The sequence below is a fragment of the Pieris napi genome, chromosome 22, assembly GCF_905475465.1.
Source record: "Pieris napi chromosome 22, ilPieNapi1.2, whole genome shotgun sequence".
NCBI classification, from domain to species: Eukaryota; Metazoa; Arthropoda; class Insecta; order Lepidoptera; family Pieridae; genus Pieris; species Pieris napi.
In genome coordinates this window covers 7,086,990-7,111,141 of record NC_062255.1, presented here as the reverse complement: position 1 = coordinate 7,111,141, position 24,152 = coordinate 7,086,990, and the positions used below count along the sequence as shown (strand labels likewise).

The 24,152-nt window shown below is 32.0% G+C and overlaps 1 protein-coding gene across 2 annotated transcripts in view; it reads left to right on the top strand.

Moving 5' to 3' along the window:
- Positions 1-24,152, top strand: part of LOC125060711 — a 192,124-nt gene that overhangs the window by 125,467 nt on the left and 42,505 nt on the right. For both annotated transcript variants that reach the window (XM_047665735.1, XM_047665734.1), the window contains exons 2-4: positions 12,143-12,180; positions 20,241-20,357; positions 22,938-23,068. In XM_047665735.1, the coding sequence (XP_047521691.1) occupies positions 12,143-12,180; positions 20,241-20,357; positions 22,938-23,068 (286 nt within the window). The remainder of the gene's footprint in view (positions 1-12,142; positions 12,181-20,240; positions 20,358-22,937; positions 23,069-24,152) is intronic.

The following is a 24,152-nucleotide window of genomic DNA, read 5'->3' as shown; positions in this document are numbered from 1 at the left end:
ATGTATTAAATTACATAAGGTAGGCAAAAAGTGCAAAAATACATGTATTACATATACTTGTAAGTAAAAGAAACTAAATAGGAACAAAAACAAAAAAAAAACTAAACTAATAAAGGATACATTAAAAAAAAATTATACTATGTTTGGCACTAAACAATACATAAATGAAATAACAAAATTAAAACCCTTTATTTTCATTATTTTTCCACTGACTAACATTATTTAATAGTGATAAGGTGGATGGGTAAAGATGATGAAGATGGGTGTCTTTGTATGGCAATTCTTCATGTGTTGAAACTTTTGTTTATCTAATAATATGCCAATATCTTAACATCAGCTAAATAGATACATAACATATTTTAGTAAGCCAATTGGCCTTTTGCCAGTTACATAAGCACTATGCGGAAAAAACTTATATACATGAAAACTTAAATTAACTGTTCAATTAATAATATTTATATTATACCAATTAGATAATTCACAATCTATTAAAGGAAATATATTCATCTGAGTTATTTCATTTTGTAACTAACCTCTAGTTTTTATAAGTAGGTTTGTCGTCTAGCAGCGGCGTGTTGAAGGTTCCCAAATTAATTTAGATAAAATTTAAATAAGCTTATCACAGCTAAAATACCACTCAAAAGATCTTTCAATGCCCTTTTAATTAAATTAATCAGTCGTGAACTAATTGGGCATTACATTTTGTAGCTGAGTTGTATACTTATAAAATATTGACTAGAGATAATTTTATGAAGGTCGGTCTGTAGGTCCTAAACCAATTATTTGATCGAATCGAACCAAGCGTTAGAATTTGTCTTAGTGAAAATTTTGTCAAGATTTTACGATTATTTGTGGAGTCATGGAAGGCCGATCAGCGCAATCAATTTATATATTAATTAGGGTTTAGGGTTAACTTTATCACATACGGTAGTATTGGTAAATCACTTTTATATACATCATTTAAAAATTAAAATATTATTATCAAAAAACAAATAAAACAAAATTAGTAGAATGCTTGAAAGTGGGTCTAATGATATTTTTAAACAATTACCTTTACCTCTTTTAAAAAAGCGATAAACGCTAAAAATAGAACTCAAAGATAGCCTTGTAATAATTCAGAAATGTGGGGAGCGGATTCATTCATACGAAAAATCTCATTTAACGCTTCAAACCAAAATGATAGTCAATTCTAACTTTTTACTCTGTTTCTATGTTTTAGTTCTAAGGAAAAACATCAATCGCTTTGAGCAATGCTTTTCTTGCTTGATCCAATATCCTCAACGTGACAGCAATAATCAAGAACTATTTGCATAGAGACCGTTGAAATGAGTTTTCCCGGATATTACAAGATTCCTATTAAGGCTTCGATTTAATCTTGAAACGTGTGTCTTTGCTCAAAGCTCTGCTATGCTTAGAATATGTTACAGTAAGTGTATGATTTTAATAAGCTATATTAGCCTGGAGGCTTTCTTTACTCTAAAACCTGATGTCCAGCGTTCGAGTCCTGGCTTCTTAAGGATTTTTGTGAGCAAGGTAATCCCACATTGACAACGTGCAACAGATTGATCAACCCTAACGATCATCTTAGACATTAGGGTTGGTGCTCACTATATAAAAAATAGACTTTTGTTTGCCAACTCCGTGGTTAGTTATGTATAATCCTGGTGAAACAAAAACTGTTTCGAATTGACCTTGTCTTTAAGAAATTTATTACGCATGCATAATCCAAAGTAAGCTTAATATATAATGTTTTTAATTTTGTTTTTGAAAACCTCTATCAAAGCTATAATAAAGGAATGTAATAATGGTGAGGCTTCTAGTCTATTTATCCGCATGAGGGTGACCTAGTTATAATGAAATTTTAGTCTACCGTGTACTTTTAATCACTTTGAGGCGTATCGGATGTTTCATAATAAAATTTTAATCAAACAACTAGTATGAAATACTTGTAGACTATCATTATTTATTAACACTTCGTTGCATATTCATTAATATAGTACAATTGACATAATTAAATAAAGAGGAGAGCAACTGGCGGCCTTATCGCTTTCGATCGATCTCTTCCAGGCAACCAACGTGAGAAAACAAAAAAAAGTATTAAATTACATAAGGTAGGCAAGAAGTGCAAAAATACACGTATTACATATAGTTGTTCAGAAAAAGAAACTAAACTAATAAATTTTTATTCATTACTTATGCATTAGTTAACTTTGATTTTGCAAGAAATAAAAGGCTTTTTATTTTATTTTTTTTAAAGAAAATGGTGCAAATAAGGATCATGCAATAAATTAATATGAGTAAATTTTATAAGCAACTATCTTGAATTTTCCGAGATCAATGGTAATTGTAGGTCGTCAGCAGTGTTATCCTAGTGGCTTCAGCGTGCACTCTCATCCCTGAAGTAGTAGTTCGAACCCCAGCTGTGCACCAATGGAATTTCTTTCTATGTGCGCATTTAACATTCGCTCGAACGGTGAAGGTAAACATCCTGAGGAAAGCATCTGGCCTTAGACTCAAAATGCAGCGTGTCTCAGGCACAGGAGGCTGATCACCTACTTGCCTATTAGATTGACAAATGATCCTGAAACAGGTACAGAAATCTGAGGCCCGGATCTAAAGTCAAAGTCAAAATCATTTATTCATTTAGGAAACAATGTACACTTAATAACGCCTATGCTAAATGCTTCTAATTTTACAATTAATGCCAGTTCTCAAATCAAGGGCGTAGAACGGTTGAGAAGAATGGTAATAAACTCTCCGCCACTCTTTTTTATCGCCAAGTTTATTGTTTTACACAATGTTTGTAAGTAATTAATAGTTAAAAAAAAATTGTCCTCTATCAGCAGTATGCATTATATAGTCGACATAATTAACATCACCCCATACACGAATTCAAACTCTACCAGTCAACACAAATAGCACCTGTAGTAGCAAAAAGGATGTAACGCCACTGATTTATTTAGTTTATTTTAATTGTGTGTTGTGCTATATTCAAACAATTTATTATTTTCTAGAGCGCATTATAATTTTCAATCAGTGGTAGTATTTATTGGACAGGGGCTGTTAATGCTAAAAGGCTGGTGAACGCGCTGGTGCACAGTAGAACGTAGATGGAAATATTAAAAATACCTGAATATGTTCTTGTTAAACTTCTTAAACCTATAATGAAATGGTATGGTTATTGTACATGCAATGAGCCGGGATTTGTTTCTTGTTTTAATGATGTCGGTTTTGAAATATTAATTCAATCACTTTAAGTTCATCTCCCAAACATTTGACATCACCTAGGCATTTTGCGTGTCAATAAAATGCGTTTTTACTTTCATTACAGTTTTAGTGCCACTCGTAAAAACTTTATTGGTTCGTCTTAGGCTGTTAAATTTTGTTATGATTAAAATCGTAATTAAAGTTTAATAATTTTGTGAAATCAAAACTTTATAATGTTCGATATCTAAAAAAAGAAAGATGATTTTTTTAATTTATTTTACATAATAATATAATCTATGATATATTACTATACCAAAACGTCAGGCCAAAAAAAAATAACAATCTGAACATTAAAATATCAAACCTCATAGAATAAAACCTAACAACTAATAATAATTTATTAAGTATATTTTAATTTAAGTTTTCGGTAAACTGCTGCAATACGGCGACTTAAAATTAAGTGCTATTACTTTTATGCTAATTGCGCTTTAAGCCAGTCTTTTACGCTTGAATAAATCCTACTTGATTCTCCCTGTAATTGGCTGGTTTTCTATATGAAACTCATACAGCTATTTTATAATCTAAACAGCGTGGGTGCAAGTCGCCGCGGGCTGAATATTTTCCGCTTGAATTTCTCTGTGCATTTCTCACAGAACATTTTAAACAATGCTGTTATAGACAACGTAACTGCTTATTAATGCATTTCTATGATCTTTTGTATGCTGTGCATTTGTTTTGCGAATATCGTTTAAACGACGGAAATAGCTAGACTTAATTTTCAGTTTTTTTTTCAGTAATTTCAATACTTATAGTATTTAAGAAATTTTGATTGGTTTTGATTAGTTTTAAAGTTGAGTGTGGACAGTTGTACTCTTATTAACTTCAATTAAAAAAAACATCTAAATTTACTTACGTAGAAAGGGTGAGAAGAACTAACTAGAAAAACTCGGCAACTCTTAATCGCCAAGTTTGGTTTTGCAATGTAATATTACTTGCACTGTAAAATAAAAACCATTAATAGCGCCACGTACCAAAATTAAATCATTTACAAAACACTTACTTATATAATGAATTATTTATTAACACTTCGTTGCAAGTAAAAAAAAACACAATACATAAAAATTATATGGATGCAAAGGGCGGCCTTATCGCTTATAAGCGATCTCTTCCAGGCAACCCTAGTTAAAGAGAAAACCTAAAAAAAAAAACATGATGCGTGCGAGAAGTGCAGAAACAAATGTTATATAAGAAAAAAAATATATACAACCTTAATCTAAAGTAATACAAAAAAAAATATTAATATTAATAACAACCTAAAAATTAAAAGCTAATCTTACAGATTCATGAACAGCGAACAGTGATGCAATGCAAAAGAAAAGGAAACATAAGAATTTAGATTGTATAATTCCGTAAAATAAAGAATGTTGTAAGGTTACATAGACAGATAGATAAATTCAATTCCTAACAAATTTTACACAATGTCACCAGATCATATTTTTCAACACTCATATAATTCAACACTTTGAAAAATATTATACATCACATGATGATGCATTTGAAAACGTAGCAGTCTGAATAATTCACTTAAACATATTCACAAAACCTGTCTTAAACATAACGTTATAATGTTAACAACACTTGTACCGTCTGGAACAACCTTGTGTTATAAAATAGCACGTCTATCATGTGTCACAAAATATGATACGCGAGGGGAAATATTGTCTTATTGGATTGTGGAAGACAATAGGCTTTTCGCAATAAATATTTTTGTAATATGATATAGAAATTTAATACAGGGAGTATTAGTTAAAAAATAATATGATTAAGTTTACTTCAATTTCGCTGTAAAGCACGCGAAACGTCGGTTAAATTTAAAATGATGTTAAATAATTGTAAATTTATAATAATACATAACTTTAATCCGGTTAAAAAGTTTTTTCTTTACTTTGATTTTGCAAGAAATAAAAGACTTTTTATTTTATTTATTATGCAGTGTGGTTATTGAACATAATAATTTAATTCGTTAAGGAAAGCAGTCTCTTCTGGTACTACTTAAGTTTTACACCAAATCAATAAAAAATATTTAATACATTTAATTCGGCTGAGTTGTGTAATAGTGTGAAAATTAGTATACGTACGTGCAGGTGTGTATGTGGGGTGGGCTCATCATGCAGGTGATTTAGCGGTATGCGGTATTAATACTTTTAAGCATATTCCGCGATAGACATAGTAACTTCGAACGTAGAGTCACTTAATAAGACTACTGCCTTGCGATTCTGTAACTCACTTTTCGAACTCACACAGCGGTTTTCGCATCGGCGGTCGCTCTCAAATCAGTCGTCAAGCAGTCATTTTATGATTTGGCATTCTAAAAAAGGTGGGAGCTTGTAGTTCATTGTTTATATAGTTACAGAATCGCAAGGCTGTATGGTTATTCTGAAAAAGCAATAAATGAATAATTATATCACCCAGTCATCTAAAGGAAATTATCGTACATCCATCATGAAATTCAAATTGCCAACGTCTTCGGCTAAAATGCATTAGATTAGACAAGCGAAGTAACGACTGATCGATGAGGCTTCTAATATCCTGCTCTACTTTGATAATTTGCAGCTGCAGTCCAACTTTAGACATTTCCATATTCAATCCAGTTAAATAGATTTTCAATTACGGATAGACGGAGATAGGAATTCTTCCTGCAATCTTATATATATAAAAGAAAGTCGTGTTAGTTACAACACTTATAACTCGAGAACGGCTGGACCGATTGCCATGGTTTTTGATTTGTTGGATTTGTATCCGTCCCGAATAGCAGAATAAGTTAATAAGTTATCGAATAACAATAAATAAATTAATTAATTTTACGAATGCAAAAACCATATGGTGTCATCTGTTGACAAAACTACGCATCATTTTACGTCGAATTCGTGTCAGTTCAAGAAATTCCGATCTTGAGGTGAATTAGGAGATGCATAACCATGCTTTGATCCTGATCAAAAGATGTTGGATATCAGAAAGTGCTTAACATGCAGTATCGCCATATTGACGCTAGAGAGAAGATGCCTAATGAGTAAAACTGCCATTCTTCTTTCGCAATGGCAAGCAATAAAACATTTCTGTATTTGCAAAAAAGTTGTATTAATGTAATATTTAACATTAATGAAATCCTAAAATAAGTTAAATTAAAGTAACAACGATATTATAAGGTTGTAGGGCGGAACGAAGTTAGCCAGGTCAGCTAGTTATTCTATAAAACGTTATCACTTACCTATGAAAACATGTTTGCTTTCATATTTTGCAATATTGGTGCTAAATACATCCATTCATCAAACAAAATGCAATATCACTGATTCAAATTAACCTATTCACATCGCAGCGTAAACATAATTTGACAGAGAGAGGTGAATTAGTAATTTCGTTGAAACAGTACAGTAAATTTTGTCAATTATATCTGTCGATTTGTATTGACAATAAAGCTGTATGTTTTTATAAGGGCTCCCACACAAAACCGCGAATTCGCATCGCATCTCAAATATCTGCGGAATTCGCACGAACGCACCGCAAGAATTTCCGATCTGCTTCGCATCGCATCGCAGTTTTGTGTGGGAGCCCTTAATGCTCTACATGCAAGGAGTTCAATGGTGTAAAGTGCAGTAGATAGTTTATGTCAGAGATCAACTACTTCAATTTTCTTGCAATGCTATCAGGCTAATATCAAATTACCTTGCCACGCTCCACACTGTGTAAGATAGTCCTTTAATAAGATCGTCTACGAGAAGTTCTAGAACCAAAACTAACCTATCGTCCGGGATGACTGGTGGCCTATCTGTTGGCATCAGAACAATTCAGTCTCTGATGTGGATGAACCACTTCAAAGACTGAATTGTCTTTCTAATTTTCAATGTTTTAACTAATTATACTATATTTAATGATACTCATTTATTTATATTTCGAGTAGCATTGAATAAACCTAACACACTTGTTAGAAAATAAATTCTTACTAAAATAACAACTTACCACTCTACACAATATGATTAAGTAGATAAATAGACAGAACCTTCTCACAGTCGACTTGTTCAAGTCTCAAATAAAAACGTCTAAATGAGACAAGGGAAAAATGGGAATAATGTAAGAAAATAGAACGCTCTAATGAAGCGTAGACCCTCTGAAAACATTTTTCATGTACGCTCTAAAATAAGGGCTTTTGTGAAACATTTCAGTTTTCTTTTTAAATTTATGAGTGAAATTTCAAATATGGAATTTATTCGTGTGACCTATTACAGGAATTTTAATTAAGCTCTGTGGGGTTTGTTTGGTAAACATATACAAACTTAAAAAGATACATTTTTGACTAGCTCATGCCTACACTATTAATGGTGTTTCTGAAAATTATAATAAAATATTAAACGGGGTTAAATTTATTGAAATAATTTAAAGCAGCTGTATCTGTGTCACCTACTTGACAGCTAAAACAAAAATGGAAAAGCTTTTAAATATATTTAAGGTACAAATAAGTGAATATTTAAGTTTTTTTTTAATCTAGATTCTACATGACTCAGCTCTATAAATATTAACGTTATGATAACGATACGAGATTCGGGAGAGCTATTAAGGCTTCGCCGGCGAAAGAAATCCTTATTTGGATTTGGAAATTGGGATTGAGCGCGAATATCGTTTAGGCGATATTATTTGAAATATAATAACGAAGACAAAGCTATAAAAATGTTCGTATATTACGAGGAGCAAATTTTACAGAAATGAAAAGGGAATTTTAAACACCGTGCAAATTACTACTATTTATCTGTTTAGTAGGTAACTAAGCAGTTAATTTTAAATAAAGATTTCGAGTTGGCGCTTGATAGATAGTACGATGACCCCAGAGCTGTTACTTTCCTTGCTTAACGAATTAGTATCGCAATACAGAGGAGAAATGCTGCCAGTATTAAAAGTACACTCCATGTAGCAGACCAAAGGTTTTAAATTAATTTAAGTTTTTTATTTATCCATATTATTATTCTAAGCAGTGTTAATATGATTTGATTTCATTCGTTATTGATAGTTAATAAAACATAAAATAATATAGTTCATTATCATTTATAAAATTCTTTGCATGGTGTAAATATCATTTTTCTTTAGCGATACACATGTTCTTAATATTACTGGAAAAATCACATTTATACAGTTTTCCACTATCGCGTGAGAGCGCAGCTGGTTGAACTTATTGCTAGTAAATGCAACATTTGCCAGCGCTTTTATACAGTCAGTGCTTTTTATATTACCAATAATAATGTACAAGATGTTCAGTTAATCAATATCAACATAAAGGTATTTAGTGCATAGGTACGTCCTGGACAGTTTACTGTCAACAGTTTTAGTATGCATAATAAGTTAAAACTGTGCCACGCGATTTAATAATTTGAAGATATTACACGCTTTATATTTTAGCTTCACCTGTATGTATGTATGTAACCGACTCCTTCGGACTCGATTTTGACCCACTTTAAACGGACAGATTTTATTCAAATTTTTCGCACCTGTCAAAGATCGATGACAATGCAATAATCCGAAAAAATAATTAAAAAATTTAACTAAAAAATAAAAAATGGGTTGCTCTATACACGAAATATATGGCACAGAGCGCCCCACGCTTTTTCACAATAATACCAGTATTTTTTGTTCATTACCATTTTCAGCCTAAATTAGGAATTATTTTTCACTTTTTAGTTTGATGTGCTTTAAAAGCGTGTTTTTTAGTTTTTTTTAACTATTATTTAGTTTATAAGTGAGAAATAAAATGCTGCTAGAACAAATTTATACATAGCTAAGCACCTATATTTATCTTATACAGGCCGTAGTGATCACTAAGAATCTCTAGAACAATGAAATTTAACACAGCTAAATCAGCAGTGTTGTCCGTGCGACCCTACAGCCCGAGGTCGTGTAGAATCATGGCGTAGCATCAATAGAATGTTCTTTTTGTGTGCATATCATCAATGCAATCGGCACTTACAGTTGACATTGTGAGGAAACGGTCCCAAACCCGAGAATCGACGACATGTGTTAGTGGCAGAAGGCTGATCACATCTAAAATAATGATAGAAGAAACAGATGCAACCTGCTGCTCATATAGAGTTATAGCATCACTAGACTATTATTATTAAAAATACAAAAAACGCACACACACTTACACACCCCACTAATTACACATTCCCACACACACCTCAACCAATCAATTATTAGTAAATTGACCTTGTTAGTATATAATTTTCTTCGTATACGTGGTATAATCCGTTGGCTATATTTTTAATTTAAAAGTTATAAATATCTTTAAAAAAGCTGTGAATTATAAATAAACTGTTAAATAAATTAATTTGTGCCAAAAAAACAGTATCATATAAGAAAAAAAAAATTGACAATAATTTCTCCCTATAAAAGCGGAAACACCTATTCGTAACGCAAATGTATCTTCAAAATGAAGGGAAGAAGATACATTGTTAGAAAATTTATATAAAAGAATCCCATTACGAGACAATTTGTGTTTATAAAATAACTTATTGCTGCGATGAATTTCCTTTGGAAGCCATCTTGAGACTTTCGGTTTTATTAGCTTATTCGTGTTTTTGTCAGGAAATTAATACGGAAATTAATTTTCTAACAAAATGTATGTATTACAAATATACGGTAACATTATCAATGAGTACCTACACCGTGACGAAATATCTTATACTACCTATTATAAAACAAAGTCCTCCGACAAATGTATTATATATTGTACTCAAAAATTACTGCATTTTTTGTATATTTCAGTTATCACTGAAAGATAGAGATGAATGAGGGTTTTGGTATACCATTTATAAGATTATGTGACTATAAGGATTATTGTTAGAAATGTTGAAAAAAATTAACCGCTTGGAAGTTTTTATAGTAATAATGGTCATCACATTATAAATCTATAACCGAAGTTTTTATTTAGTCCCAAAGCAACATGTATGCTTAAAAAGTACAAGAAAATATGACCACACAAATTACACACCCATTATATCAGAAATCACAAGCAAGAAAATACAGACAAAGTAATAACTGAAAATTAATAGAACATCATACCTCATTAAGAGCGTAATACACAAAATTACAGTAATTAGGAACGTTGTTGTGAAATATGGCGTATCAAACTTAAATCTAGTTGAGATCTGCCAAACCATTTATTCAGTATATTATGTTGGACCTATTTGATATCACTCAAGGCGAAATTGTGACTTGAGATAAGCGAGCCTTAGTATCTAATTTTTATTTCATTTTACCATAAAAGCAGGATCAATGAACTCTTTTCTGAAATTTCTTAAGATTTTCACATTTTACTAACATTATTAAATCCCTGTGAATTAAAGTTGTAATTTACAGATTAAAAATCATGCCACAGAAAACCAATTACGCAGTGGAGTGCAACGTAATAGCATCGAAGTGGCGGTTACATTTACTTAGCGCAAATTAGTTAGCTTTCAGGCTGCATATTAACACAACATTAACCTGAACGCACTGTAAGGACATGTTTGAAATATTAATTTCATATAGAGTCCCTACATTAATATAATAATTTAATCTCGTGTTAGTTCATCCTCGTGTCGTCATATGCAATAATTAGAAACTGCAAGGATGATTTAATATTATTAGTAGTAACACAGAGTACGAACTGTATTTAAAATTTCTACAGAAGTATGTTGTAATAACAATAATGGCCAGTAAGAAAATAAAAGATGATATTCTATATGATACTCAAGTACCTAAATAATTATTAACATATATTAAATCATTTATAATAACGCTTACTCAACTTTTTTAATATTAATATTTTAGGTTCAAATATTTATTAGAAAATTTTTATTTCTTATGTCGTCATTTGATTGTGATAGTCTATTTTTTAATGTCATCAGCAAAGACAATTGAAATAATTATTGTCTGTGGTGTCAGCCAGAAATGCGCGGCAAATTCGAAAATAGAATCTGTCGAATCCGTGTCGAATTAAGACTGCTCACTATGTACTTTTTTATTATTTATTTAGATTTTGGTTACTTTTATGTAAATAAGTGTGCGTGTTATAAAATGTTTATTTATTTATTTCGTTCTATTAATGCGTCGTAGTGTAACTTGACAGTTGGATTGTAAACTGAATTAGACTGCTCGTGTTGCAATGTAATTAGTGATTATTAATGATTTTTGGATTGGAATTGTTTTTGGATCATTACTTCTTTCGATTTTAATAAGGTTCAGCTCGACATGTGTTTACATGCATTTAAACGATGTAATGATGTATTCACGAAATACAATAGTTTATTTATTAACATATGTGATCAATTGAAAATAAGGTCAGTTCTGTATATTTTCCTGAAAAACCCCTTCAATTTATATTCTCTGTACCATTTATTCATATCGATTGCCTTTGTTCAATTAATTTCATGAAAGTACTTGTGAAACTTGTAAACCTCTTATAAGATGGTATCGGAGAAAGTTCTAGACTCGATAATTACTGAGCAGACTATAACGGCTACGAAGAATCCAATTCTATAGTCTATGATATAGAATCACTACGTGTTGGAATATCTGTGTGTTAAGGTCCATAGTCAGAGTCGTTAATTATGAGTTAAGAAAGTATATAAAGATTAGATTCAATATGAAGCTACTGTTTGTAGAAAGACCGGTAACTTATTTTGCGATTCTTCTAGTTTAAGCGATTTTTAGTTGATCTGCCATTACAGTAAATTTAATCGACAACTAAGTATGAAACTAAGAACGCTTTTTGGGTCTGTTAAAAATTTAACTAACTCTTTAATTACTACAATTAAAAGGATTTTCATGTTATGGTTATTGCCCAAAGTATAGTACAATTTGCATGGTCACGATAATTGAGGCTGATATTTAAGACATTTTATTGTTACAGGTGGCTCGGCCGGGCAAGGTGTCTCAGTTTCGACTCAAGTGAGTAATATTTTCCAATACCAACTTAATTTAATTAAATCATACATGCGTCCTGCGTGTCAGACATCGCGCTTTGTCTCAGTACAGGGGCGCGTGACACAGCATGTTATTCAGCATACCCACACATTATTATTTTTTCAAAATGTATAATTATTTTTATACAGATATTCGTATTATTAGATTTCTAATGACAATGGAAGGCATAATTTATGGAAAATGGCACCTTTGAGCTAACTTATGTATATGTTAACGTAAAATTGTAAACACCGTTAGATTGTAATCTATCTCGCGAGATTATAAACTGTCGAAAGATTGTGAACCTCAGCGTACTGCTTACAATTTAACGTATTATTACTCGGTAGATTGTACTACACTAACTTAGTTATCATTCAAACTTCTTTGGTCAATTACAGATTAATTTTACTTCCCAACAATTTCATATAACTACCGAATAATAATACCTTAAATTGTAAGCAGTTCGTTGAGGTTCACAATCTTTCGACAGTTTACAATCTCGCGAGATATATTACAATCTAAGGGTGTTTACAATTTTACGGTGACATATATAAATGACGTGAGTGTTCTGTTGACAATTTTCATTTGAATTGGATTACGTGAAGAAAATTTTCTATGGAGATTAAATATAGAAAATAATATGTGTTATGTAAAAAAACTATATTATTCATTTCATATCCTATTTTCCGTTTCATTGAAAAATAATGCAAGTCGTTCAAATTCATGCTACGTCTGGGATGTATGATGATTTATGGTCGGCTGATATTATATACGTTTTCAAAACTCCGTAAAATACTGTGAAACTTTCTACATATATTACGGGATATCAAAGGAACTGCATACTTTGCGAGGACTTAGTTATCATTTCATATTCTTGTTATTTCTAATAGCACTCATTTTGTCGTTAGCAAGTTCCATATATAAAGCTAACTATTATTGCTTCGATGCTTTTTAAATTATAAATATGTTTGACACCTAGCACTCTAGCACAGAATTCGACCTCTAACAAATTCTATAATAAATCTACTTTATTTGTTCCAATATTGTTCTGAGTTCAAGTAAAAATTTAATTATCTTTATTTTTTTGACATTACTCTATTTCCATTTCTGGCTAAAGGACTTGTATTGTATTATTCATGGTCATGTAAAAAAAATATTTTTGGTTCCAATTCAAATTTCGAATATGTAAAATGGTATCTGAGCCAGCAATGTACACAAGTGTTGCTGGCTGGCTATTGCCTTCCTGGCAAGAATAAAAAAAAAACAACCATTCATATTAACAATTTTCAAACGGAAATAGAACTGTCAGGAGTTAGATTAGAAGCCAAGTGGTGGCTATATTCACTACACTTTTGAATGGCGTATATCTTAACAGATATCTGATGATTTCTTTCAAGAAAGAACTGCCTTTTAACATAAAAGAATTCATTTTCACCGGGAATCGGACCCTGGATGTCAGCAACCTATAAAGCTTACTGTCTATAAGAAGAAAACTTCTAGAATAGCAGCTTTTATAAAATATAAAACCAGTCTTGTGTAATTAAAATACATTCTGTAAAAGCTCTGTGGCTGTGCTTCAAAACTAATGGAAAAATATACTAAACTTTCAAACAAACTCAGTCCTGTTCTGTCTTGTTTTAATTAGTACCGTAAACTAAAACTATTATCGCAAACATTAAACGCGTAATCATGTCTAGAATGGTTGAAGGACGAGGGAAATAGGAAAGTTCCAAACTTAAACTGCAATTTGAGATACTCCGCTGGGAGAGATATTATTTATTTGAGTTTGAAACTCAACATTGCTTTTTGCCATTGGAGAAACATATGTAATCATATGAAATTTATATATAAATTTTTATATTCAATACTTTTAAGAGCACTCCTTCTGAATCAATTTTCTGTGACCGATAAGATACTAGTATTAGTCGTTAGTTGGGGTAAGAGTTTTTTTTTTTTTAATGTAGGAGGCAAGCGGGCTGGAGGCTCATCTGAAGTGATACCGCCCATGGACACTCATATCGCAAGTGCGTTGACGGCCTTTTAAAATTTATTTAAAATCTGTCCAGTGTATGTTAAATAAATGCGTATGCTAATTAAAGAAAGTTCTTTTAGCATTTCTTAAAATACGAAACTGCCTAAAAGCTTTTATAAGATACTAGCTGTACCCAGCAACGCTTCGCTGTGGCACATTGTGATTGAATGGTTGAGAAATGAGAAACAAAACAAAGAATACATTTCATATGAGTTTAATTTTGCAATACTTGTGGAAAAAAAATTGAAAAATAAAAAACAACACAAAAAATAGATATAACAATCCTTGATGCTGATTATATATCATGCTAAAATTTCAATTCAATTTTGTTTTTTCGTCCTAGGAAGAAATAAGAGCCACTCATAGCCACGTGTTATACTTTTTCAGAATCCCCATTAAATGCGCCAATTGTAATACAGGGTCACTTTTCGGTAGAGTACTTTTTTTCACAGTGGGGTCCGAAGTAAACAAAAAGTTATGATTTGAGAAAATTTTATATCGTATAACTTAATATTATCTTTTATACACCCAATAAACAACCATAAATAGCATGTCTAGCGCAAGGACTCGTCACTACCTACCAATCTAGTGGATATTATGAAAAAGATACAGATGTAGATTTTTTTTGATTTCAAATTAGATCAATTTTTTATAAAAACGCAAAATTATAACTCTGCAGGGATTGAGCTGAAGGACCTTCCGTAGAACAATTTTTTGCAGGTGATGACCCCATCTTACCCCGAGTTGCGTTTGATCCACGACTTTTTGGCCACCCTGTATATATAGATTTAGGAAAGATTTTTATCCGACTAGAATAGTAAAAATGTTTATATGGAAAGCATCAGCTGCGCTCGGAACGAACTGAAATTAAACGAACTCCAACATAGATAGTTTGAATCGAATTTGTAGTCTACAAATTGCATGGAAAATCTGTGCAAATATTATATTGATGTATAGTAAAACGTAATTTAACGTTCAGCCTTATTTGAACGATACTCGTATTTTAGTAATACTGTACTAATCCTTAGAAGCCTGATACAATGCAACATCCAACAACATACAAATAACAAGAAATTATACCTTAATCCAGCTGTAGAAACATAACGATGAAACGGACGTTCACAGGAAATAGAGGTCATGTCTCTTGGGGAAAACTTGACTTAATTCCCGATTCGTTTTGTGTTTATGAACTTAATTATTACTCTTGTTTACTTACTTAGATTTAAGATTGTGAAATTATTGTTTAAGTGTATATTAGTTTTTTTGCTCTATACAAATAGTAAATGCGCCCTTACCGATAAAACACCCACAACTCATATTATAAAATTATATTTATACATGTCCTGTTATGTATAAATGACGAGCTTATTTCTAAATGTACTGTCTTAGTGCGCGAAATTTAATTTTATTATATTACATAATATCATTGCTTCGACATTCTGGTGGAATCTTGGTCTAGTTTATGTATCTGTTAACGTAAAATAGTAAATACCGTTAGATTGTAATCTATCTCGCGAGATTATAAACTATCGAAAGATTGTGAACTCAACGTACTGCTTACAATTTAACGTTTTATTAATCGGTAGATTATAATCTATCGAAGTGAAATCGTCAAATTGTGAAACGGTACGAACCTCGCGCGCTGATTGGTTGAACGGAATACGCCATGGTGGCGACCATATTTTTATGAATATAATTATTAATAAATAAAAACTTACCTACTAATAATTTAACAACAATTGACTGTCTTAAACTGCCATTCAGAGCACAACGTACCTAATGATTCTGTATTAAGCATTTATCGTAATTATGGGCAGAACGAAAAAAATATTCATAGAAGATATCAATCGATTATTTTTAACATAAAAATTACATGAATAAACTGTGGTTCCCGTAATGATTAATTAATTATAAATAATAATATAATAAAGGTACACTGCCACAGGGACCAATTTTTAAAATGTATCTTGTGTAACAGAATGAGAAAAATGGTCATCCATTTGGTTTTCTATTTATCCATTGTTAAATAAGATTATTAATTGAAAATTGTAAATACATCAATATCATAATACATCATACATCGTGTGAACTTAATTTTAAATTAAACAACGAAACATAAAATAAAACAAAAACCTTGTGCTATACAAAATCAAATGCCATACCGCCATATTAAAAACTCAATATTAGCTATAAACCAATGAAATATTGGCAACATAAATATTTTTTATCCCTTAATAAATACAATAAACTTTGACTATCTGACAATAGCAAACTAAACTCACATTAAAATGGTAATAGCAAAGCTCACAGACAGAATTAATCCCGATGGCAGTGACCTGACGTTCAATTGCAAATGTAGCTTCAGACAATAAAGCTTTTTCCAAGAGAACCAATAAAACAAAACGCTTTCTATTCCTAATAAAATTTCCATTTTATGCACCCTTTGTGGAAGAGACTGAGAGACTTGTAAAGTTTGAAGTATTCAAGATTAGCAGAATTTTGGAGCTGGTAAATAAATATGTTAAAATGCATGGTTAAGAATTTTAAAGAGGATCGTTTTAAGTTATATTGTTTAATCTAATTTTGTTTTGTAGTATTTGGATTTTATCATCGAACCTATTTATAATATAGAAATTCTATTATAATGGAGCGACTAAAAAACTAGTATTTTCGGATCAAGGTTTATAAATGAAGTGTAGAATTATATAAATATTATTTAAATTATATTTATTATTTTATTTAGGATATATGGAGGCTTTAAGTCTTATTTGAATAGTTTCTAAATAAATTAAAAATTATTTCGTCAAACAAATTTTTGAAGTGAAACTTCTTTAGGCTCATGAGGGTAAAAATTTTACGGAACGTCACGAAGATGTGCAGCGTTTTTTTCGAAGAAAAGGGAGAGAGCGATTGAGACCGATTGACAGAGAGTTAGAAGAGTAAATTACCTTCTAGAAATTCTATTTAAAAAAAATTGTAGAGATAATTTATTAAATATTAGTATTTTATATTTGATGCAAAATCTCTCCCTCTTAAGTCTCGGAAATCTAAATAGTCCATTGAAAAGTTACATTTGGGGTTGTGTTTTTTAGAGGACGCAACTTTATTTATGGAACATGTAGGGGGGGTTAATACAAGCTTAACTCCAAGTTTGTGGGGTTGGCGTGCTTGTCCCCCGGCAGACATAATTGTAGGCACAGCGATTTGCTACAAAATGTGTCTTCACAAGTTTTATGTACGATGGATAGTTCAGGAGATATAGCCAAAAACCTGGTTTTTGGACCCCTTTTTCCAAGATGGCGGCCGTGGGACAAGGGTGGCGACCCCACAAACTTGTTTTTAGCTTTACACTGACCCCTCTACACATCAAAAAAATAAAATTACGTCCTCTAAAAAACGCAAGGTAAGGCCTAAAAAATGTAACATTTCAATGGACTAAAAGTTTTAATATGAAGTAGAGTTAAAAATTAGTTTGCCAAAGAAGTTTCACTTCTGACATGTGTACCTACTTTGTACACTTGTATGCACTTTTTTTATAAAACATTTCGCCATTGTTTCGTCATACTTTTTGGCAATGGCTGTGTGAACATAAAATCTTTGAAATACTGAATATGCAAGAAAATAAAGTTTGTCAAAGCTCTCTTAGTTAAGCCAATAAGACACGAACGCACGTTGTGTTCGTTTCACAAAATTCATTTTCCATTATGGAGGGTGCCATACTGATTAATATAATGAGCGTTTCTTCGTTAAGATAAATTTGATAACTGTGTCGAGTGAAATTCTAATTGTGTATTTTAATATTCGTAGTTTCTCGTTAGACAAAACCATGATTCGGCACTAAAGTTTAAAAAGAAAATGTTTTATTCATTTCAAGCAGCAAACTTTGCAAATTGGCAGACCGTGACAAATGGATAAGTTATAACAGCGTACTATGAAACGTTAAGCGGTTATGACATATAATTTACTTTCCTCTTACTTGATGAATATGTTAACGTAAAATTGTAAACACCGTTAGATTGTAACCTATCTCGCGAGATTATAAACTGTCGAAAGATTGTGAACCTCAGCTTACTGCTTACAATTTAACGTATTATTATTCGGTAGATTGTACTACACTAACTTAGTTATCATTCAAACTTCTTTGGTCAATTACAGATTAATTTTACTTTCCAACAATTTCATATAACTACCGAATAATAATACGTTAAATTGTAAGCAGTTCGTTGAGGTTCACAATCTTTCGACAGTTTTTAATCTCGCGAGATAGATTACAATCTAACGGTGACAAATATATTTATTTCTAAAAGACCTCGCTATCTAAAAGTATTCATTCCCTTGAATAAATTCAATAATTTTCAATTAATTGTGTCTCGTTATTTATTATTATCATTCATGATTGTCGCTATGTATGTTACATATTTAATAGATTGAGCAGTAGTTTAAGCATAAATTGAATTATTCAAATTTGTAGTAAACTGAATTTTGTATGGAAAATCAATGCGTTCGAGCTGTCAGAAATGAACAAGTATGTAGCTTATGAATACGTGACAAAACTATCATAAAGTTTGGAGGCGTAGCTGGCATAGGCGGTTGTTCGGTTTGTAGATATAAAATATTTACTTCAAGTATAGTTGTATATTTTAGTTCATCAACATTCTGTAATATAGCCTCTATAAATGCATTTTATACTTTATTCGTTTTTATGTTTGAAGTAAAACTTCTTTAGGCGCGCTTCTTTTTTTCTTGAGGGTAAATTTATACGGATGAAACGCAATAATAAAAATATTAGCGTCACGAAGATGTGCAGCGTTTTTGACGAAGAAAAGGGAGGGAGCGATTGAGACCGATTGAGAGAGAGAGTGAGAAAGGGCGATCGTAGCATGAAGCAAATAGCCATGGAGCAAGAGAGCTTTTGACAGAGAGGTTGATGTATTCGTTTAGTAGTTACATATTATGGCAATATTGTCGCATATCGTCTTGTGCAGTAAACGCAGATTTTTGTTTATTTATATTATCATTAGCACGTATACAGTGCATATAGATATACAAATACATGGAGACATCATATACTGGTACATGATCATCATCTATTGGGATTTTAACTTTATAAAAATTAATTTACAAAGAAGTTTCACTTCTGACATGTGAACTTTGTACGAACGCACTTTTTTATACAATAACACTTTTGCACAACCACACTCAAGACCCACAACATAATGATAAAATATGACCATGTGTCTAAATTCCACAGGCAGCTGGGGTGGCTACCTATTCGATTCAGACGTCACGCTCATCTTCTTCAACTTCTATACTCAATTCTTTTCAATCCGAAAACCCCTTCTTATCTCAAATATCACTTCAAATTCTTAGGTCCTTCTAACTATATGTTACGCTCTTCTAATATATGTTTATTGGAAATTCCATCTCACACTTCATCCTTCTTAGGCAATTCATTCACGATCTCCGCCATTAAGTTGTGGAATTCGTTGCCCGACTCCGTACGATTGGCTACCTCTCTGTCATCTTTTAAAACTCTTCTGTATAATCATTTCTTAACCTTATCCTATCCTGATCAATCGTGTCGATCAATATTTTTTTTTGTATTACTTTAGATTAAGGTACTATGATATTTTTTTTTTATTATACCTATATATATTTTTTATATAACATTTGGTTCCCCACTTCTCGCACGCATCATGTTTCTTTTTTTTTTTTTAGTTTTTCTCTTTAACTAGGGTTGCCTGGAAGAGATCGCTTATTAGCGATAAGGCCGCCCGTTGCATCCCTTATAATTTTTTTGTATTGTGTTTCATTCTTTGTTCATTGCAACGAAGTGTAAATAAATAAAATAAATAAATAATGAATGTTTTCTCATGGAGAATAAAAATTGAGTAGCTTTGTTTTTAGCAACAAACATTTTAGATATAAGTATGTAAACTGAACAAATGTGCGATTCAGTATTTAAATCAGACATTATTCCTTAAACCCTTATTAATTTATGTTGTCGTTACAGGCAGACATAGCACAATCGGCGAAGGGCTACGAATCAGAGGATGAAAACGCGGGCAGAAAGAGACCGAAGGTCAGCGACGACCGCCCCACCAGCCGGACGACAATGTACTCCAAACAGGTAATAATATCACATAGACATGCAAATTAAATGAGGTTCATTTTAGGATATAGATCCTAAAACAACGTCTACAACGTCATCACCTCAAGAACCGAATTATTATAAAGTTATAAAATCACAAAATACCACCATGGACAAATCGGCAATCAGGAAACTATATGATTTATAACTTTATTCTACTGGATTTCTGTCAGTATGACAATACTATGAGCATTGTACATATACAAAAACTCTACCTATTATATACCTATTTCCGTCAATTAAGGCACACTTAATACTCTTTCAGTAATTAATCACTAGTCTTTACATTTCGGACTTTTATCTCTTGAAATCGCGTCCAAGACTGTATAGACTGAAAATCCTGAATAAAATTCCTGAACTTAACTAAATAACATAACGTTTTTAATTTTTTTAGTTTTTCATAGAGCCCTTCTTAACACGTTCACTGCGTAACAGGCCGATATCAGCCTGCCGCGGTATTTCCGCTGGTACGGACGAAGAAATCTATGTCCCTCTCGCTGGTGCGTAACGATTATCTCAGGTGTTTGTAAAAATTCGACAGGGACAAATATATATTTCATCTTGCAGTCAAAATTGTAGGTTTTCCCCATCAAAACATAACGGCAGGCTTTTATCGACCTACCACGCACTGACGCTGCTTTGCATCCGCTGAGTGCGGCAGTGGGCCTATTTCAGCCCGCCCTTCCAACAGGCAGCTGGCGACCCGATACCGCACAGAGCGCGCGCCCGACCAGTTAGTGTTGTGCTATCTAACTGATCTAACATCGCGTTCGATATTATCAACGATGGCAAGCAATACAAGAAAAATACAAATTTTGGAAAATAGAGTAATTCGCCTTGCAGTTATTGACAGTGATAGTGTCAGCAGTGAATAAATATTTTCCACTAAGAAAAATAAAAAGTATTTCTGTTTCCAAGACGGGCATACATAAGTAAATAAATACATTTTTCAGTTCCTTTACGATAATTCTGTTTTATTTTCGATATTTCACTGTCCCATCACTACTAAAAATATATTCTAGTGCGGTTCAGGTCGATATCGGCCTGCCGCTTTTCCTGCTTTATTTCTCATTTCCTGTTTGCCAGATCCGGGGGCGAATCAAACCTTAGGAAGTTGGGTTCAAGGTCATTCTAACAATATATAAAAAAAATTTATACATTATGTTTCCACAAAGTTATAGCAATTAAATCTATCCTAGTGCTGTTGGGTCTAGAAAGACCTGCCACGCACCGGCGGAAATATCATTGGGGGCGCATTTTGGCCCGCCGCCGCACCTGATGAAATATTATTATTTTACTTGCCGCAGTGAACGTGTTAAAACGGTCATAAACCACATTAGAGCTTGTTGAAATCGTCTCAAGTTGTAGAAAAAACATTTTAAATCCACCCGTCTTTGTAACAATATGTATAAAAATACTTTAAGTATTTACTGCACAGACATAAATACCAGCAACAAATATTGCATTTTATAGCTTCAAAATAAGTGGCAAGATCGTAAAACTAATATAAATAAATAGACTCGGGTTTCTCAGCGGTCCTCAATCACTATTGTAGCGAAGCAATTTCTTCGACATCAAATAGGTCGCGATGGTATCACGTTTGATCGATGTGAAGTAAAATAATAAAAGAAAGAACAAAGTAGATGTTCATAGGTAACTTAGACTTGTTTTTAGCATGGAGTATTTCGGAGATTAGTTTTATGAAGTATGTTTCAGTCGGGAAAAGTTGGGCTGACACATATTTGCCAGACTTTTGCTATATACAATATATATATAGTATCAAATTAATGGCATAGTATAGATATTCCACTATTTAAGGCAATTGCAATTCTCAACCTAATATTTTATGCAGGATTCTGACCCAAGACCCAACCAAAACAGTATGTAACCAACGTTTAAATATTGAAATAATTGTACAAGCTAAGGTTGTAAAAGTTAGTTTTTAAAAGCGTGGCGATTTCCAAAAACGTCGGAGTTACGCCCTGAGAGTATAGCCAGACGCTGGCACATTCTTTTGCATTACATTACACAACATTCATTTTATAGCAATTCCCATTTAGTTGATTAACACTATTCTTTTGTTATACGTGCGAGTTAAATATTGAGTAAAAATAACCGTTGACAACGTCGCAATAGTGTGTAATATTATAAAAAATAAACGCATTTTGATCGACAATTTTCCAATTCAAAAGAAAACTTTTTCGAATATTAGTGTAATAATAATAGACAATATAATTTTAAAGGCTACATTCCAAAAAAAACTTGTGTACAGAAGCGCTATGCTAAGCGTATGTAGTTAGAACATTTCATTATATTTCCCAAGCTTGTCCGTTGTGATGTTCTTGTCTAAAAATTTGTTAGTACACTATTAGTAGTAGCGAAATCTAGGGTATACAAATTAGTTTATAAGTGGTTAATTTATTCGTAAGATTAAGGTGTTTTAACCTTAAAGATCGCACGTGTTGTAAAAGTATATGTATTTCAACTTTTCCTACGTTAAGATTATTAAGAAAACTTGAGTCATCTGATGTTTTTTTTTAAATATTGGGTATATTTCAGGAGTTCCGAGAGCAGTACTGTATCAACAACAAACAACTGGATCTGCTGGAATTGGAAAAGTCCAAGAAGGACAGATTTCTCGGATGCCTGTCACAGTACCACATCGAAAGCCCGTGTTCCAGAACCAACCGGTATGTATATTGATCATATATCTTTAGAAATAGTATGTACACGTAGAATTTCCGAACAACTGCACCAAATTGTTTTTTTTGCCAAGATTGGAATAAGAGAAGCTTAGCAAAAAACAATATGTAATCCGAGATTTTTTTTTTTAAATCCATATACAGTTCCCAAAACACTGGTTCCTTATAGATAGCTCTTGTAGTCTAGTCGACAAAATGAAAATGGTACAAAATAGAGATACTGCTCTTAAAATTATGTGCGATAGCTCATTGGATCCGGAATGACGTCTAGAAAAATGTGCCAATGAAAAAAAAATGGCATTTCGTTTTTTGCCAATATTTAATAAACTATTAATATTTAAGAAATTTCAAAAAAAGATTCTGAAAGAGGAGGAAAATTGTATAATATATATAAAATTGTATATTGTTATAAACGAAGTATAAATATTCTATTAACTTTTATGGCACGATATTGTTCAGTGTGTATGTAAGAAAGGCTTTACGAAGCGAATTTTTTTTACGACCATTATTTAAACATTTTTTTTTCACTTACAATTAAGACGGTAGTTCGAGAAAATTTCGTTAGTTAACAAGTGCCTAATACACGCTTTTGGCACATTTTTCTAGACGTCATTCCGGATCCAATGAGCTATCGCACATCATTTTAAGAGCAGTATCTCTATTTTGTACCATTTTCAACTTGTCGACTAGACTATTGGGTTTTTAAACTGGGACAATACTGACATGATATCAATAAGTGTTTTAAAAATTATTTGTCCAGAAACTGGGTCTTGTTCATTATCATCTGCATTTTGGTTAGGATTAATAAAATCAATTTCCATACTTGATTATCGGTACCCGTCACTTGAGTTATATCATGTTTTTCGACGTCAGTTTTTAAAATATTTTTCCTCAATAAATTTGAGGAATAGAGTCACCATCCCTTTTGCGAGCCTCGCAGACATGAATACAATTACTCACAATCTTCAACATTCAATTTCTATAGTAATTGGTACATAAATCAGGTCTATATTATATCTGCCAATTAGTGGTCATAATCTTCGACATTCAATTTCTATAGTTACTGAAATCA